Raw genomic sequence first — 20,739 nt, 5'->3', positions numbered from 1 at the left:
TCCTAGGACATTGTGGGAAACAGGGAAGGAAATGGCACCATCCCTTGTAGAGATATTTGTGTCATCATTAGCCATGGGTGAGGTAACGGAAGACTGGAGGTTGGCTCATGTGCCTTTATTTGTCTGTCTGCATTTCTCTACTATATTTCTGTTGCTTTCTGCTGTAGATTCTCATAATTATTTGTATTACACAAGCTTTTATTTTGGCATTTTCACTTGCACAGTCCCTATTGCTTATACATTTTCTTGTTGGAGTTACTTTGAATTAATTGGGATTTCCAAGAATTGTCCTAATGCTATTATAAAACATTTCTTTTGGAGCATCATGGATACTGTTCTACTTCACAGCTTGTGTGGAAAGATATGTAAAAGCTGTCCTAGTTATGGCTAGCATAATTTTTGATTTGCCTTAATGCTGGTAACCTTCCCTGCACATGGATTACATTGCATTTTTTTTATTCAATAAATCATTGCCATGAATTTTCTTGGAATAGGATGAGCGTTCTCCCCATTTGCTGCTGTTGATGAAAGATAAAGGTTTCTGCCAGTCTTCCAAGGAAGTTACAATGAGAAGAACCTTGCATGGAAATTCCAGCTACATGTATCATAGAGGCTTGAACATCTTGTTTACCAGCTAATTAACAATTACTACAATCAGCTTAACTTTTATTTTCAAACATGCTCAGCCTGTAAACATGGTCCATTTCTAGTCTTTACGTTTTTTGTTTGTATACCTTAGTATTCAGTTTTGTTTTTAACATTTATTTTCAACTTTCTTTCTCTTTAGATACTGGCTCGTTTTATCATGATCATAATGAAACAAACATGGAATCAATGAATAGACACCCAGATAATATGCAATTGAATGAATGCAGAATGTCAATGGCACGCTTTTCAACCTGGGTCACATTTGATGATGACCCTGAACCAACCCAAACATCTCTTTCAAAACTGGGAAATTTTCATAGTTATCCAAATCAAGAAAAAGTCGAGCCATCCCTTGGGCCTAAAAGTGATGTAGAAAAGGCAGCACCAACAAATAATCTGTTAGATTTTTCAGCCAGAGGGAAGAATGATGTGTTTTCACTAACTAGACCCGCTATAAATCCCTATTCACCTACACGTACTACTAACCCTTTTTTGGATGAAGCTCTGCGTGATGTCCAACCATCGCCAATCAACCCATTTCAAGCATTCTTTGAAAAGAGTGAAAGTTCTGTCATAATGAATTCATTACACAACAATTCTCAGATCTGTCAACAGCTAAGTGAACCTGACTCTCCATTTAATGATGCACACATCATTCAGCAAAGGGATTCTTCTATCTCATCCAGCAGAAATCAAAATGATCAATGGAATTCAGCTGGTTTCAGGAATACATCAGATTTGGTGCCTCTGTTTTCTGCTATAAATATAAATAATCAAGATGATTCTGTTTTCATAAATTCTCCAAATCCTGTCTCAGTTGCTGATATAAAAATCAGTAATCAAAGGGATTCTATTATATTCACCAATGCCAAGGATCTGATTCCTTCATTATCTGATGTAAAAACCAATATTCAAAAGAATTCTGCTGTTTTTGGGAATTCTCCGGATCTAGTCTTTCCATTTCCAGCTGCAGATGTGGACAATCGAAAGGACTCTGTTTTCATAAGTTCATCAGATCCTGTTTCCCTACCTCCTGATGTGAAAATCAGTAGTCAAACAGATTCTATCATGACATTTGGTCTATCTCCAGACTCCCCATTTCCTAGTTCTCACATTAATGGCCAAAGAGATTCTATTATTCTCAATAATTCTCTAAATCCTACATTTACAGATGACTCAATGAATTGCAGCCTTCAAACTGAAGTGATTTCTCATCTCAAACAAATCAAAATTATGGATCCAGATCAAGTTAACAGCCCTACCTTACCTGATGACCCCCTGAATTCTCCAGAGGCAGAAAGCTATGCATTTAACCTTTTTCATCTTCCACCTAAAGATGGGTGGACAATGATGCTGAGAATACCTGAGAAAAAGAACATAATGTCATCAAGACACTGGGGGCCTATATATGTTAAAATGCTAGATAATGCACGTTTACAACTCTTCTATGAAAAGGGTCTTGAAAAGCCGTTTAGGGAGATCCAGCTTCTGCCCTTCCATGAGCTGTCTGAGCTCAAACTTCAGAACTTTGATGAAAATGGGAAAATACATACTATAAGAATAGATCAAGTATTATATAGGGAAAAACGTAAGTACCATCCCTTGCCAACAGTAGTTCAAACACCTGTTAGGGTGCAGGTAATCAAACTAGGCACTACCTGTTATGAAGATTATGTAAGCTTCGTGACCACAGTTCAAGATACACTAATGAAACTGCCAAGTGCCAGAGAGATTTGTGCCAATTACTTTGAAGAAGAAATAACTGTGGAAGTACAAGATGAATTTCGAGGTATTGTGGCCAAAGGAGACAACAAGCTTATCCAACACTGTGTTGTCACTCATATCAGTATTCTGGCTTTTGTTTCTGGGATGCCAGAAAGCAGAATAGGCCTCAATGATGTTCAAATGAAGGGAAATGAAGTTGTGTCAAGGCATGACATTATTCCCACAACAACAACCAAATGGATTAAAATAAATGACTGTCAGTTCCACAAATGTGTTGATATTGATGAATTCAATAATTCTAGATTAATTAAATTTTTACCATTGGATGGTCATAAATTTGAGTTGATGCGTTTCAGGACTACATTTAGTGAGAAGACTCTTCCTTTCTCCCTTAAAACCTTGGCTACTGTTAAAGGGGCTGAAGTGGAACTTCAGTCTTGGTTGGTGATGTCATCAGGATTTGTGCCCAATCGGGACCAATTTTCAGCGATGCCTTGTGAAAATGTGATGATTCGGTATCCTGTCCCAATGGATTGGGTTAAAAACTTCCGACGAGAAGGTGTCTTGCGAGAGAAGTCACTGAAAGCTAGAGTAAATAGGAGTGCCAGCTTTGGTAGTGCAAGTGTGTCTGGCTCTGAACCTGTAATGAGAGTAACGCTGGGAAGTGCCAAGTATGAACATGCCTTTAAATCTATTGTATGGAGAATCAACAGGCTTCCGGACAAAAATTCGGGTGAGTTGTAGATGACTTAGAGCTCTTACTATGATGGTTTCTTTGAACTATTTCTTACCAAAATAAAAACTTGGTTAAGATTGTACAGTAAAACAAATTATCAAAAATAACAAATATTAAATTGTGTCTTCAGAAATAGAATTAGTTGCCAAGCAGTGTATCAAGAAATTCACAACATTGTCTTTGACACAGAAATACAAACATTAAAATAAAAATTGCTTTTAAGTTGCATTTAAAAGTTGCTTTTCAATTAATAGCCATCCTGAATTTGGTAAAATAATGGAAATGTAAAGAAGTAAGCTCTTGCAAAAATACTTAGAAATGTCATAAGGTCATTGTCCCACTGCATAAGACTTCAGTTGCACCCAATGCCTCTGAAGCACCAGACCAGGTGTGGCACGTTTTTGAAATTGCAAGCTTGGGCCTCCTTTTCCGAGGTGGTCCTCATCAGTTTGTTGTCTACTAGGCCTGTGGTTTGGAGAGGAGTTATTGACTACCTGCAATTCCCTTTGATTTTAATAGCTTGTTACACCATTTCAGAGGGATTTAAAAAGCGACCATAATTAGCAGCCAGATTTGGACGTGCAAGGGTTTAGGAGGAGGTTACAGAGATAATGAAGGGTAAGAAATTTATTCACATATAACTGGGACCCCTACCACCCCCACTACTACCCCTTTGCCTCTGATCTGCCACCCTGCACTTCACACTTCACCCACCTTCCACAACATCACACTGGCCTTGAAAATGTGTCACCCCCCCCAATCCTAACTCACATGATGTTCTCTGAGAGGTTTAGCCTATATACTCATTGGGTTTATAAGAATGAGATGATCTTATTGAAATGAAAAATTAAAGGGGCTTGACCAGGTGGATGCTGAGAGGGTTTCCCTCAGTGGGGGTATCTAGAACTGGGAGGGGGCACAGTTTCAGAATAAATGGTGGCCCATTTAAGACAGGGATGAGGAAGTATGTTTTTTCTCTGAGTGTTGAGACCCTTGGGAATTCTCTACTCTGGAGAGCTGTGGAGGGGATATATTTATGTCAGAGATGGACAGATATTTGAACTTCAAGGGGTATGGAAAGGGAGTGATCTTATTGAATGGCAGAACAGGCTCGAGGGGTTAATTTCTGTCCACCACCTGCTCCTGTTTCTTCTGTTCTTATGTGGCTTACATCTGAAGATCTCACCAGATGTTTTTACAATGATTAAAACAAGTCCTTCTCCCTAAGATCTGATGTGCCCTTGGTATTCAGGGTGAACAGCAACCTAATTTATTATCTCTGAATGTGTGATAAGATTACCACTAAATGCCCATGTCACTTTTGAAGGCAATTCGTATCGGTCACGCTGACAGTTTTATGTTACTTGTTTATTCACAGATGTACATCTACAGTAGCAGTAAGATATTGAAGTCAGCTCAAGTAACATTCTAGTTTTATCAAGAACATGACAGAATAATGTAGAACGTTCAACACAGAAGCAGACCATTCAGCCCAACTGTACTAATGTTTATACATTAGATGCGCATGCTCTCACATTAATTCATTTAACATTCTCTCTCTCTCTCTCTCCCCCTCCCTCCCTCCCTCCCTCTCTCTCTCTCTCGTTATTTTCCAGATGTGTAATTGCATTTTTTGCTATTCACCTCAACTACTCCACGTGATAGAAAGTTTCACTGTCTGGATATTGTTTCGTGAATACCTTATTGGATTTATTAATGATTTTTCTTTAAATATGTCCCCTTGGTTTTGCAATCTCCCAAAAGATATTTTATGTTTTTCTTTCATTTTTACCCAGTCAAACACTTTCATAAGACCTCTATCAGGTTACCTCAGTATTCGTAGACAAATGCTTATTCAGTCCTTCCTTCTATAAATCTTGGAAATCTAATTTATATCTGTGAGTCCTCTCCTTTCTACAATATGGAGGCCAACACTGTGCCAAATTTTGTCACTGGATTAGCCAGGATACTTTATGTTAATCAGTTATTTACATTTCTTTGAAAGGCTTTTCCTTGCAGACTTTTAAATCAACAGTAAAAAAATCAACAGTTCAGTGAGCATTTTAATTCCTGACTAGTGTACTTACATGCCGATGTATATATGCATTTGAACTCATTTAATTTCTATTTCTACACAGTAGCCACAGTTGTAACTAACCCAGAAGCCAGAAATACTCAAAATGTTTGCTCCTTGCACTGATGTTCACCGAGTAGCACTGAGTTCACCTTGCACTGAGTAGGCCCTCTGCAAAAGTAAGGCAGGTACTCCTGCAATAATGATCTAACCTTACACTTAAGAGACCAGTTGAGGATATTAGACAGCCATCTAATTGGAAGTTGTCGTAGATAAATTCCGACCTTTATTTATTCTGCATTAATGCATGTCAAGTCTTTGTTATTGTAGGGTTGTGGGCAAAGCCAGCAGAAACCAACAAGTGATCAACTGCTTGACTTGTTTCTTTCTGCCATGTTCAAAAAGAAATTAAATATTCCATTATCAATTTTCCCACATGCACTGGGGGAAGCCATTTGAAAGGTGATAGCACACTTGATGTCAATGTTCTCATCTGGACTTGAGCTCCACTACAGAGATTTGAGCAGACAGGCTGACACTTCAGCATAGTGCTGTACTGTGAAAGCATTGCCCTTCAGATGAGATTTCAATCTGAAACAAAGTGCTGTAACAAAATTGAAAATGCTGGAAATACTCAGCAGGTCAATAGCATCAGTGGAAAGAAAACAGAGTTAATGTTTCAGATCAATGACTCTTCATAGGTGATATTTTGTCACTGTAGCATTATCTGCAGTCATGGATGTAGGTAAAAGATTCCACTGCATTAGATGAAGGTCTTCTGTTGTCCTGGCTAACAATTATTTGTCAACCAGCATCACAAAACTATTGCTGTTTATCTTATTATAGTTTGCAGGACTTTTTGTGCACAATTTAATCACTATTTTTACCTACAGGACAACAATGATTGCTTTTCAAAAAGCACTTTAAAAAGACTTGAAGGCACCACATGAGTGGAAGTTTTTTCTTAAAAAGTAAAAATATAACGAATATAGTACATGGGAGAGAAACTTCAGCTACTCGGTTTTTGGTATAACTGTTTTTGGATCTAAGTACTTATTTAAACCATATTTGGTTCCGTGAAGTGGTTGGTTGATTTAAAAGCATTGCATTAGTTCTTTTCAAACTATTCCTGTCAAAACCTAATTTAATTCCATTACTCCCCTGTCATGAAGGCATCAGTGCTCCTGCACTGAACAAATCAATGAATGAAAAACATCATGCCTGGACTTTTCTAGTCTGGGTCAGTGTCTCACCATAACTCGGAATCATCAAGGGAGTTTGAATTTTGTTTATAAGCAGCTGATAAAACAACTATTTCAAAAATCTGCAAATGATTGAAATTACATGTCCAGGCTTTGTCCTATTATTCATACTGCAGTGTTCCTGGATAAAGGCAATTATGCACGTCAATGTAACTGAATTCTGCCTGCAATTATGAAAAACATAACAACCTCTGTTAGTAATAAGAAATATTAAAAAAACGAGACACTGAAAAAAATTCAACATAGGAACAGGATTTCTGCATTGCCTTTTTGCTATGTTTTTGCTTTTTGCTCTCAATATAATATATTGTTTATGCTTTTGCTCTCAGATTTGTCATAAAGTCATACAGCATGGAAATGGGATCTTCGGCCCGCCGTGTCTGTGCCAACACCAAGTACCCATATGTACTAATCCCATTCAACCTGTGGCCCTCTGTCATGGTATTTCAGGTGCTCATCTAAATACCTAAACACTGAGAATTTCTAACAACACCAACCTTCAGACAGATTTCAATTATTCTACAGGTGGAAAAGTTCTTCCTCATCCCCTCTAAACCTCCCACTATTTACCCTATTTTGTAAGATAAGATAAGGTCTTTATTTATCACATGTACATCAAAACACACAGTGAAATACATCTTTTGCGTAGTGATTTTGGGGGGCAGCCCACAAGTGTCGCCACACTTCCGGCGCCAACATAGCATGCCCATAACTTCCTAACCTGTACGTCTTTGGAATGTGGGAGGAAACTGGAGTACCCGGAGGAAACCCACACAGACACGGGGAGAACATACAAACTCCTTACAGACAGTGGCCAGATTTGAACTCGGGTCGCTGACGCTGTAAAGCATTATGCTAACCACTATGCTACTGTGCCTGCCAGGCACTGCCAGGTACCATACTGCTAAGGGGAAAATTATTCTCATGATCTACTCTATCTATGCCCCTCATAATTATGCACGTCTCCGGCAGTTCACCCTCAACCTTCTCTGCTCCAAGGAAACTAAACCCAGCCTAACCAGTTTCTCAAAACTTAAATGCTCCATCCCAGGCACTGTCCTAGTGTATTTTAGCTGTAGAGTTCATAAATATTCTTCTACAGCTGAAGACTAACCCACTGTCTGTCAACAACACCAATTTTTGTGTCATCTACAAACTTACTAATCATATTTTCTACGGTCATATCCAGATGTATATTAGCAAACAGTAAGAGTCCCACCACTGATCCCTGCAGTACAATGGTCACAGATTTCCATTGCAAAAACATTGACCTCCTGCCTCATAAAAGGGCCTGGAGAGTGATGCTTTGTTCAGCAAACCATTCTGCATACAGTGGCAAACAAAGTTCTTTTGTTGTTAATTGTCCACATATTGTGCAATTTTAATTAATTTATATGTAAACCATTGCCTGAAATAATTTGTTGCTTAATTTCAATTTCTAGCATTGGTAGTAGCTTGCCACACTCCCTTTCACACATCGGAGCCTGATTCCTGCACTCCCTTTCCTACACCAGGGCCCCATCTCCTGCGCTCCCTTTCATGCACTGGGGCCACAGTTCCCACACTTCCTTTCACATACGGGCCCTGCATCCATCACGCCCTTTTGACTCACTGGGGTCCCAGTTCCTGTGCTCCCATTTGACTCCTGGGGTCCCAGTTCCCACACTCCCTTTCACACATTGGGTTCCAGGTTCCTGCACTCCCTTTTGACTCACTAGGGTCCCACTTCCCACGCTCTCTTTAAACTGACCAGACCCCATTTCCTGTGCTCCTTTTAAACTTAGTGGGTTCCCTGGAAAAGTTTATTGAATGACTCTGTACCATCTAAATAAAGTGAATTAAAAGTGTGTTAGGGTATTAATAGGAAGAACATCGAATAGTTCAGAAAATCTGCTGGTGTGGCACCACCGAAGTTCTGAAAGTGCTGCATTATCAGAGATTTACTGTAGTTAGCAAATCAGGCAGTACCTGTAGAGAGAAAAACAAAGTTAATATTTCAAATTGACCTTTCATCAGAACTGGCAAAGGTTGATGTAATAATTTATCAGTAGATACAAAGCCAGAGAAAGGAGAGACTGGCTGGGGAAGTTAAAAAAACAAAAGGATAGGTCTGGAAGAGGGTTGAAGGCAGGATTTATTGAAGGTTATAAGCAATAAAACAATAATCCCACACATTGAGGGCTTTGGTAGTGCCAGACTAGCAGATTTTCCAGATGTATTAACACACAAAACATTTTTAATACACTTTTTTTAATGATTTAACAGTATTATAAATAGTGAACCTGTAAGTTGAGAGGGAATGCGGGAGACAGGACACTGATCAGTTTAAAGGGAGTGCAGGAAACGGGGCCTGAGTGAATTGGTATTGGTTTATTATTATCACTTGTACCGAGGTACAGTGAAAAACTTGTCTTGCATACCATTCATACAGATCAATTCATTACAGTGCAGATACATTGAGTGCATTGAGGGAGTACAGGGTAAAACAATAATAGAGTACAGAGTAAAGTGTCACAGCTACAGGGAAGTGCATTGCAGGTAGACAATAAGGTGCAATCTCATAACAAGGTAGATTGTGAGGTCAAGAGTCCATCTCATCGTATAAGGGAACCGTTGAATAGTCTTATCACAGTGGGATAGAAACTGTCCTTGAGCCTAGTGGTATGTGCCCTCAGGCTCCTGTATCTTCTGCCTGATGGGAGAGGGGAGAAGAGAGAATGACCTGGGTGGGTGGGGTCTTTGATTACGCTGGCTGCTTCACCAAGTAGTGAAAGGTATAGACAGAGTCCATGGATGGGAGGCTGGTTTCCGTGACGCGCTGGGCTATGTCCACAACTCTGCAGTTTCTTGCGGTCCTGAGCAGAGCAGTTGCCATACCAAGCCGTGATGCTTCCAGATAGGATGCTTTCTATGGTGCATCGATAAAAGTTGGTGGATGTCAAAGGGGACATGCCAAATTTCTTTAGCCTCCTGAGGAAGTAGAGACGCTGGTGAGCTTTCTTAGCCGTGGCGTCTACATGGTTGGACCAAGACAGGCTATTGGTGATGTTTACTCCAAGGAACTTGAAGCTCTCAATCCTCTCGACCTCAGCACCGTCGATGCAGACAGGTGCATGTACACCGCCCCCTTTCCTGAAGTCAATGACCAGCTCTTTTGTTTTGCAGACATTGAGGAAAAGGTTGTTGTCATGACACCATGTCACTAAGCTCTCTTATCTCCTTCCTGTACTCCGACTCATCATTATTTGAGATACGGCCTACAACGGTGGTATCATCTGCAAACTTGTAGATGGAGTTAGAGGAGAATCTGGCCACGCAGTCATGAGTGTATCGGGAGTAGAGTAGAGGGCTGAGGATGCAGCTTTGGGCGGTCCCAGTGCTGAGAATAATTGCTGGAGGTATTGCTGCCTATCCTCGCTGATTGCAGTCTGTTGGTCAGAAAGTCAAGGATCCAGTTACAGAGGGAGGTCTGAGTCCCAGGTCTCGGAGTTTGGTGATGAGTTTGCTTGGTATTATTGTATTGAAGGCAGAGCTGTAGTCAAAAAACAATAGTCTATCGTAGGTGTCTTTACTGTCCAGATGCTCCAGAGCTGAGTGTAGGGACAAGGAGATGGTATCCACTGTAGACCTGTTACAGTGGTAGGCAAATTGCAGTGGGTCGAGATTGTCTGGGAGGCTGGAGCTGATCCATGCCATGACCAGCCTCTCGAAGCACTTCATGATGGTGGATGTCAGAGCCACTGGTCGGTAGTCATTAAGGCATGTTACCTTGCTTTTCTTCGGTACTGGGATGATAGTGGTCTTCTTAAAACAGGACTGAAAGAGAGGATATAGCCAGTATAGAAAGGTGGGGGGGTAGGGGTGGAGCAAGAGCTGGCAGGTGATTGATGGATCTAGGTGAGGGGGGTGATAGGCAGATGAGGCAGGGGGGGAGAGTGGGATTGATGTCAGAAGCTGGAAGGTGATAGGTGGAAGTGACAAAAGGCTGAAGATGATGGAGTCTGATAGGAGAGGATGGTGGAGCATGGAATAAAGGGAGGAAGGTGGGGAGGGGAACCAGTGGGAAGAGTGTGCGGGTGATGGGCAGGTGGAGGGGAAAGAGATAGGGTGATGGTTGGGTGGATCAGGAGGAAAGGGAAAAGGAACAGAGGGGAAGTAGTTAAGGGAAGTTTGAGAATTCAATGTTCATGCTGCCAGGTTGGAGACTGCCCCAGCGGAATATGAGATGTTGTTCCATCATCGTCAAGCCTTTGTCATCTCCACCTATCACCTTCCAGCTTCTGCCTCCCCCCCACTCCCTCATCTGCCTATCATCCTTCCCTCACCTGTATCCACCTATCACCTGCCAGCTTTTGCTCCATCCCTTTCCTCCTCCTTTTCATACTAGTTATCTCCCCTCTTTCGGTCCAGATAAAGGATCTCAACCTGAAATGTCAACTGTCCATTTCTCTCCATAGATGCTGCCTGACCCACTGAGTTCCTCCAGTGCTTTGTATGTAGCACCTGGAGTATTTTGCTTCCATTTTTTTGATATCTGGTGTTCTTAGTTGGCCTAAAGGTTGTTCTGCAGGTGGAACTTTACATTGAAATGAAGCTACACAGAACAGCTGTGCCACCTTCAGCAGGAGCAGTGGGATAGTGCAATGAGTTATAGAGCAAAATTTCTGGTCCTTTTAGCAAAGTTATACATGTTAACTGTGTGTAATTTTGGGAGATGCTCATGAAGCCCAAACCTAATTGCACAGTGTCCCACCATGGCTGGAGTTCTCAAAGTGATTGTTCTCCAATGGAACCATTGCTGGAAAGAGCAGGATGGCTTGGGGTTACTTGAGGTGAACAGTACTGGGGTGCATAAAGGGGTGCGAGCCCTCATTTCCCTAGTTCTCAAGTCGACATAATGGGGGAGATCAGAGAGATTGGGCTCCACTCTCCCTCGCAAAAAAGTAGACGACCTTATCTGCAAAATACCAAGTGCAGAGTTGTATCTATTCACTTCACCCTCAATGATGCTGAAGGTAAGCTCAGCCCCTTTAAGGTGTAGACCTGTTTCCATGGGCCTCACTTGCTGTCAACACCTATATTTTGTAGTCACTTATTCACATTCCATTGTTGCAGCAGTGGCATCAATATTTGTGTTACATGTTGATTGAAGTAAATTGGTAAATTTGTACCGAGCTACAGTGAAAAACTTGTCTTGCATACCGTTCATACAGAACAATTCATTACAACAGTGCATTGAAGTAGTACAAGGTAAAACAATAACAGAATGCAGAATAAAATGTTACATTTACAGAGAAAGTACAGTTTAGGTAGACATATGGTACAAGGTCATAATGAGGTAGATTGTGAGGTCGAGAGTCCATATAGTGCACAGAAGGGCCCAATTCAGTTGCATGATTCGTTTCTCAAAATCCTAAAGACAAAGCATAAATCTGACATTTTGTGCTTCATTTTATATTTCAATCCAATTGTTTAGTGCATAAAAAGCCATAAAGCTACACCATTAAACTTCTGGACCATCGTGTCCAGTTTCAATCATGCGTATTTTTGTTAATCATGCTGTTCTTGCATTTTTGTGGTGCATGAATAAGGATTCATAGTCAGTGCAAAGTTCCATTTGTTAATTTAACATGGCTTTTATTACAATAAAAGAGGTACAACTCCATTTCATTCCACTTGTATGTTTTGGAAATTTAAATAAGCTACATGTCCTCCTGGATTGTTGGTACTATGACCCTTTGTATTGCAGTTTTTAAAACATTATTTTGCAGTAGGGTATTTTCTGGCCAAATTTTCTTTGTATACTTTCTCCTTTGATTCACCTGCCCAGTGTCACTTCTTGTAAGACTGTGAACATTAAGCCTGCTGCAGATTTCTGATGGTGTTTTGAAAGTGCCAGATATAATGAGGCACCGTCTCTCCAGTTTTTCATCACATCTGCTGGATGCCATCACTGCCTCTGTTTAACATACTCCTGCTGGGATCCCAATCAATCAGTGAGCTTTTAGTTGCACCCAGAGTTAGGACCTAAACTAACCAATCTGTATATCAGGGGCATGTGTCTAAGCACACTCATGCCATTTGCGAAAATTTTGTTGGCTGGGAGACCTGATAATGCGGCTCTTTATTTGTGCTTGTTGTATTGTATCAATAGGAATGGTTCCTTACTAGGTCTTAATAGGAATAGATTATTTTCTCTAATTAGGGATCAGCCAAAGAGGAAAAATTGAGACATATACATCTTGTGAAGATGCTGAGGAGGATGTGGGATTAATGGAGTGAGGTGAAGCAGGAAATTGAAATTTGCTTTTGATTGCTCTACCAAAAAGTTGCAATAGAGTTGCACTGCTGTAAGTTTCTACCTTTCCATACTCTTACTGATGTTTATTGCACTAAGGGAATGTATTACATTTTAAATGGTGAACTTCTTCCTTGATCCTAATCATGTGACATACTCTTGAATTTACGAGAAAAGAACTAGAAGTGCCACATTTCCCTGTGGAACTGTATATTTCTTCCAATCAGTGTGGATTGGTTTACTTTTCTAAGGTCCAAAGATCTAGATCTATATTATTTGAAGTTTAGAAGAATGGGGGGTGATCTTATAAGATCCTTGGGGGGGGCTTCAACTCTTCAACACCCATTCAGTTCTTGAACCAACCAGCACAACCCTAATCACTAGAGTTTAGCAACACTTTGATCACTTTGCACTAAAATAGACTTTGTTATTTTTTGTTCTAATTGTGTTCTTTCTTGTAAAAAGTGTTTATGTTTAATTTATGTTTTTCTTGTGAATGCTGCTTATATGATGCTATGTACCTGTGATGCTGCTGTCCTGTGCACACATGTACTTGTGCATATGACAATAAACTTGACTTTGACTTTGACACAGTAGGCACTGAGATGATTCCACTAGTGGGAGAATCTCTGCATGGGGAGGTGGTTACAAGATTTGGGGACAGAAATTTAAAACTGAGGCATATAGGAACAATTTCTCTTGGGATGGTGGACCTTTAGAATCCTCTACCCCACAGGGTTGTGGAACCTAGATCATAAAGGGTACTTAAAGAGGAAGTAGATAAATTTTGAAAGAGCGGGAAATTGAGGGCGATGGGGAATTGGCAAGAATGAGGAGATGAAGCCTGGGGCAGATCAACCATGATCATATTGAATGGTGAGTTAGGATTGTGGGCCAAGCGGAGAAGAAGTAGTAAGAAACTTATTTTCTTATGTTGTAAGATAAAGTGATATAATCTGACATAATATCAGCAATTTCTGATAAATGCGAGGTTATAATGGAGCAATGATTGTTGTGAGAGATCTACCTATGTCCATCAACTACCATTGAAGCTTAATTTAGTTGTCTTTGAAATAATTTTACAGTAAGCATTGTATGTACTACATAGAAATACACAAAGCATCCAATCACTAATATTTATTCAACATGTTTTTTTTATTTGCTCACAAATACCCACACTATTACTATAGACCTTCAGCCTTTCCTTCCTGATGTCTCGACCCGAAATGTCAGCAATTCCATTCCCTTCCAGCTGCTACCTGACCCACTGAGTTCCTTTAGCTCCACTGAGGTTTTTTTTGCTCTAGATTCCAGTCTCCTGTGCCTTCAGCCTCCTGTCCTTCATCTATCTTTTCTCTCTTGCTGACATCCTTTGTCTGAATCACTAATCCTGGAAGTGAAGTTCAGTCTCGCTGCTGTGTATACAGCAGTTTCTTGAAATATTTGCATTGTAATCCTTCATAATCCATTGTGATCTAATGCCAGGAGGTCTAGTTTTTCACGTCATCGGATTTGATTTTCCTCATACCAAGTAGTTTCCTAGGGTGTGCTCTCTAAATGCTCAACTTCTTTCTTATAGTTGAATCCCAACGTTCCACTTGCCACGTTAAACAAAGCTTCTTCACTATTATATTCCTTACCTCCTTGAGATAAAATCTAGAATTTTTTCAACAATCTGATAACTTTTGCAGCAAAAAACAATCTGCTGGAGAAACTCATCAGTGAAGCAACATCTTTGGGGTGGTGGGGGGGGGGGGGTAAGCAATTGCCGACATTTCTTGTCAAGACTCTGCATCAGGACTGAGAGTGGAGAGGGAAGATAGCCAATGTAAAGAGGGGTGAGAGGGGAGCCAGTAGGAGATTGGTGGACTGAGGAGGGGTGAAGGATAACAGACAGATGGAGCCAGGACAGAGAGGGGTGGAGTTGGGAGACAGACAGCTGGATGATACATGGAAGTAGACATGGAAAGAAAGGAACAGATGGAGCCATATGGGGGAAGGGGAGGATGAAGGCGGAGACAGAGGCTGGAGCACAAAGGCTATTACTGTAGTGCTGCAATATCATAAATAAGGAAGGTGATAATAGGAACCAATAGGGGAGAGATGAGGGGCAGATGGAACCATATGGAGGAGGGGATCCAGTGGGTGAAATGTAGGTGGATGGAACCAGAAGGAGAGGGGGGTGAAAATGGGTGATGGGGGTGGGGTATGGGAAAGGGAACAAAAAATAGCAATGCCATCTCAAAGAACTACACCACGTACTCAGCCTGCGTAGTCTACAACTCAACGTGAACAGTGAATTGTCCAATTTCGGGTATCCCTTACCTCCTGTGTTCCCGTCTCACTTTCCTTCCAATCCATCTCTGGTCTTCTATCACCCATTTCTGTACCCCTCCCCTCCTGGTTCTTTTCGCCCCAGATTCCAGCATCTGCAGTCTTTTGTGTATCCGTGATAACTTTTGCAGTTGACCAAGTTCTGCAGCAGGTAACCTATTTTTATTGTGTGAATCTTCCATGCAATAGACAAACTAGTTTTTCTGGTTATTTTGTATTTATTTCTTGAAATATCATTCAATAAAGACCAATAATGCATGTTCTAAATAAATGCTTTCAACTTTGTCATGCTCACTATGCTTATAAAATATAAAATGTTGTTTTTCCAGCTTCAGGACATCCACATTCTTTTTACTGCCGCCTTGAGCTGGGTTCTGATCGGGAAGTGCCTGCTAGCTTTGTCCACTATGTGGATGTGGAATTCGACATGCCCTGTACTTCAGCATCGAAAACAGCAGTTAGGTCGATCACAGTGGCCGACAAGACAGATGTGAGAAAGTGGGTTGTTTACAAAGCACACTACAATTATCAGGTAAACTCAAAGTTATCATCATCTTATGGCACATTACTATCTCATTTTCCTTGAACAGTGTGTACTTTGTACAGAAGCACTGATATGTTTCAAATGTTCAAACTTTCTCCCTTGCACATTCAATTCTGTTTCTGTGTTTTGTCCATAAAATTCTAGCACCATTCCACCCATCAAATCCAACTACTTGGAAAATACAAAGGAATGAGCTTAACTCATCCCTATAAACAAAACACAGCTTTTTATTTCATCTCAGAATGTGGATATTTATTGCCCAATCTGTGTTGTCTTGTTTAATACAACTGAATGTCTCATTGGCTTCTTCTGAGGACACTTTAAGAGGCACCCATTTTAGCAAATGTCTAATTGCTGCCTTGCACATTTTAACTCTAATTTTGCATCTTTTGAGAGCAGTGACAAAATAATGGAACAATTTATTGATTCACAAATACACCGTCTTTTTCAGAATATATTTTATGTATCTTGGCATGACAAATATTAACACCAAAATATTAACATTTGTGTTGGCATTAGTTGTGTAACATGATTTTATTCTGAAGTAACTTGAAAAGTAAGGCTTCCATCTTGTGTGCAGTGATGCTTCTTTGAATTTTGCGCAGGTGGAAATGGAACAGAAACGGGTTTGGGCTGCAAGTGGAGATGGTGTGGAAGCTGACCGTCCAAACGAATGTGCTCAGCAGTGAAGCAATCCCAGTGCAGAGACAAAATAATGGACTGTGCTATTACAATGTCATTTCAGCACGCCTGTGTGGCACATTGCTGTCTGTGCGCAAATTTCAATTCCTGAAGAGACCAAAAGAGAAGAAATTTTAATTGATGTATTTCCTGAATTTAAATGACTAAAAGTGTAGGGACAAACAGTACTGATTGAAAGGTGGATTCAATCCTCTGTATAGATTATATGTAGAGTACTGCATTTTCTCATCAAATACCACATAATCAATCTCAGTTTCTCTCTTGAATGTACTGAGAACCTGAGCAAGAGTGAACATGGGAATATCAGCTCTCACAGTTGAGCAACTCTTTGGCTTGTTGTTCCTTCTCTACTTCTTTTCCCCTTCTGAAAACACAGAAGGGAATCATCACATGTCTGCATGAAGCAGTTCTCCTTGTCCTGTTCGCCACTTGTGCATCTGAGTTTGAGGTTTTCTGATACTGGTCTTTTTCTGGGTGGTTCTGGAATGAGAAACTTCAGATTTAAAGATACATTGTTTCCTTTTTTAACTCTGCTGAGATTGTGGTTTGGAGCTTTCAGATCATAGAAATATTTTTTTGAAATTTTAATATTTCAATTCAGTACATTTCATTCATCCAAAGACAATATTTTTTGGATGAATGAAATGCACCCTGTACTTTGGAAAAGAAATTCTTTCTGTAGCAACAGGCAAAATTAATAGAATGTTGCCTTTTCTTATTGCTCCCATACTCCTTGGACTGCTTAGCTCCCTGACTAATTAGTGGGTAAATACACTACCTGGAGTTCTGAGCCTTGCAGGTGGGATGGCCAGTGATGCCAAGAATGGAAGTCAGGAGATCCAAATTTCAAGCCCCAGTCAGTGCTGAGTTTGCTGATCTTACCCAAGGTATTAATGGGGCCAGTGTAATCACCTCAGTGTCTTTGGTATTACTGGTCTTAGTGCCTTTGGGTTAGCAAAAATGAAAGAGTCATAGAGAGATACAGCAAAGAAATGGGGCCTTTGGCCCACTGAGTCTGGCCTGTCAAGTACCCATTTTAACACTAATCCTACCTTGACCCATTGTATTCTCCCCACATTCCCATCAACACCCCCTCAGATTCTGGAGGAACTCAGCGGGTCAAGCAGCATGCATGGAGAGAAAGAAATTGTCGACGCTTCGGGTCAGAACCCTGCATGAATCCTGATACAGGGTCTTGACCTGAAAAGTCAGTGATTCCTTCCCTCCCACAGATGCTGCTCGACCTGCTGAGTTCGTCCAGCAGTTGGTTTTTTTACTTCAGATTCCAGCATCTGCAGTCTCTTTTGTCCCCCTCAGATTCTACCACTTATACTAGGGGCAATTTTGCGTGGGCAATTAACCCGCTGATGCGCATGATATTTGGGATGTGGAGGAAACCAGAGCATCCTGAGAAAACCCATGCAGACATAGGCAGAATGTGCAACCTCCACACAGACAGAGGTTAGGATGGAACCCAGGTTGTGTGAGCTGTGAGGCAGCAGCTCTGCTAGCTGCACCAGTGTGTTGCCCTATTGGAGTGAAGTATGTGAAACATTCGATATTGGATCCAGAAGACTGCCACCTACTTTAGACCATGGTACCTTTGGCCACAATCAACAATGCCAGGAACAACGAGGAGAAGAATTTGCAGAATGGCAAAGTTTTTTAAAATCTCTATAATATGCTGCAGCTACTACCACATTGCTTTAAGGTCTAAGTAATTTTTTTTTTCATTTTATTCTAAGCAGAAAATTATAGTAGCCCGGCATTTTGAGATGAACATTTAATGAATGGTGAACTAATGAAATGAATAAAGAGGCAAAATGTCAGTATTCCAAGTATCCTGGATTTGTGTGGAAAGAAAAAAAAAGGGAAAAAGAATTAAGAATCTGAGGAAAAGTTTCATTGGAGGGGCAGGAAATTGTAATAGTATTTTGCAGGCACAATTTTATATTTGGTCAATTTTCCAAAGCTTCATATTGAGTGTTGATTGCCATGACAATTGTATGCCAGCAAATCACATGACACAAACAATGTTGTTGTAAAAGTATTTGTAATATTCAGAATACGGTTCTAATTTTTAATATTCCACAACTCAAGTTTGGTGAATGCCGGCAAAATCTCTTGTAGCACTGTTCACTGAATTGGAGGAAGGATTCCATGGCTTTTCAGAGAGTGTAAAGGCTATTTACAGAATGAGGGATGAGGAATTTTAACTACATATGGAGACTGGAAAAGGTGAAGTCATTTCCTTTGTCCAAAAAAATTAAAAGGGACTTGTTGTTTAAATATCATAGGACTTTAATTGAGTATATAGTGAGAGGCAGGAAGGACAGTTTCCAGAGGAAATAGATTTAGACAAGAGAATTGGAGGAGGTAGACTTTTATAGTGAGTTATGATCTGGTAAGAATGGTGAAAGCTGATCCAATAACTTTCAACAGTAAATTATATGTACTTCTCATATTCCTTTATGGTGTAAAAGACCATTTGTCCCATCAAGACTCAAAGCATTCCCATCAATCCCCATGTGCCACTTACTTCCCTATAACCCCATTTCCCCCTTTCATGTCCATCAACTCCCCCTGATTTTCCTGTCACGCATCTACACTCCGGTAGTTTTACTGTACCTGACTAACCTGCAACATGTCTTTGGGATGTGGGAGGAAACTGGAGCATCTGAGGGGAACCTATGCAATCACAGGGAGAATGTACAAACTTCACACAAACAGCACCAAGGTCAGAATCTAACCCAAGTCACTAACTGCTCCCTCACTGTGCTGCTCTTAAAGAGGAAATCTGTAGGTCCACAGGCTGGGAGCAGGGAGGGAGAGTGGGATTAATTGAATGGGTGTCCCACCAAAGAGCTGGCATGGGCACTGTGGGCAAATACCACCTCTTGTGGTGCATAATCTTAAGGTGGCATCACAACATCAGTATTATCAACAAGATGTGTGTGAAACTTAATGTGAAAAGATTTATTAAAAATTGTTCTTGCCTTTTTATGATGATTTGACTGTTCTACAGGCTATAAAGGCTGTTGGAACCAAGGAGTTACAGTGACTTAAAAAGTCACTTTACCTTAATGACTGTCACAAGCTTCCCATTTGTTTTTTTTTGTTCTATCCTGCTGTGTATGTTCCGTAGCATCCACGTACAATACAAGAACTCCCTTTTAAATTATTTGTTCTGAACCTTCACTATCTCTTATTGGTCTTTATATTAAATATCTCTCAAACCCCAATGTTAGATTTTTGATTAATCCAATCATAAGGTAAATATCCTGTCTTGCTCACTGCCGCACCAAGATAAGCTGCAAGGATAATACATTTGGAGACTGTGAATAGGCAGTCCTTTAAGGCTTTAGTACCACAGTGAAGTACCCAACCTCACCTGCGGTAACATCCATTCTGTTCAAAGAAATTTCCTGTTGAAGCTTTTGTCCTCATTTGCTCTATATAGGAGAAATCCATGGCTGTGTATCACTGTGAAAAGAACATATTCTTTTATAGAAGGTTCAGCAGTTAAAGGAGCTGATTGCATTTGGTTAAAGGAAGGTATCTCTGGTAACGGCCCAGTTGTAATGCGTGGACACAGGAAAACTTCCTCTGAAGGTGTAAAGATAAATTTACTCCCATGGTGAAGATGTCTTACATTTTTTAAGGTAAATTTAAAATGTCTTTTTACTGTAGCCCTACACCCTCTGAGATGTTTGGATTCCTCCAATGCTGTCCTCCTCTGTAACCCTGATATTCTAACATTCTACCATTGGTGGCTGCCCATTCAACCATCCAACCTCTGCAACTCCACCCCCAGTCCCTCTTTGTCACCCCATGAAGCCTAGATTGTCACCCATCTTAACATTTCTTAATGTGATTTGCTGTCATTTTTTTTATTCTGTTAAGGCACCCGTGAAGCACCTTGAGATGTTTGACTGCTTTAAAGTGCCATATAATTTTTATTTTAGAACCATGATAATGAATTAGTTTGATTACCCTTAACTTTATAAAGAAGAAAAAAAAATCAAAGCTAGGCTACCAACAAAATATACCCATCAATACTCTTTACACTTGTGTCTGCTTTAGTTGTATCGTAATGAAACTTCCATATATAACTGGCACTTGTTTGTATTTTTAAATAAATGTTTGGGGTGTCTAGCATTTTTTGACTCCAGGGTGCATTCTTCACTTGAGATTAAGTTTTTTTTAGTGGGTTGTTTTAATTACACCATGTTTGTTAAAAGGACATGAGCAGATTGAAGATTCTGTTGTAATCCAAAGACAAAACATCCTTCAACTTTGATTCGTGCTGTATTTAGAGTGATTAAAAGCATACTTTTGTAATTAAACTATTAGGACAGACTCATTAAAGAACAAAGATCAGCTATATTTTTTGGAATGTAGCTTCTCAACATAATT

At 40.3% G+C, this 20,739-nt stretch overlaps 1 protein-coding gene across 4 annotated transcripts in view; it reads left to right on the top strand.

Moving 5' to 3' along the window:
- ston2 (stonin 2) overlaps positions 1 to 20,481 on the top strand; it is a 92,242-nt gene extending 71,761 nt beyond the window's left edge. For 3 of the 4 annotated variants that reach the window (XM_052011017.1, XM_052011023.1, XM_052011040.1), the window contains 3 exons: positions 788 to 3,106; positions 15,407 to 15,609; positions 16,227 to 20,481. In XM_052011017.1, the coding sequence (XP_051866977.1) occupies positions 788 to 3,106; positions 15,407 to 15,609; positions 16,227 to 16,310 (2,606 nt within the window). In that variant the 3' untranslated portion in view covers positions 16,311 to 20,481. Of the gene's footprint in view, positions 1 to 787; positions 3,107 to 3,628; positions 3,723 to 15,406; positions 15,610 to 16,226 lie in introns of those variants that run through there. The other variant, XM_052011032.1, reaches the window with a different exon arrangement.
- The last annotated feature ends 258 nt before the right edge of the window (positions 20,482 to 20,739 follow it).

The sequence above is a fragment of the Pristis pectinata genome, chromosome 1 (genome assembly GCF_009764475.1).
Source record: "Pristis pectinata isolate sPriPec2 chromosome 1, sPriPec2.1.pri, whole genome shotgun sequence".
Taxonomy (NCBI): Eukaryota; Metazoa; Chordata; class Chondrichthyes; order Rhinopristiformes; family Pristidae; genus Pristis; species Pristis pectinata.
The sequence above is the reverse complement of the archived record's forward strand: the minus strand, read 5'-3'. Positions and strand labels throughout refer to the sequence as shown.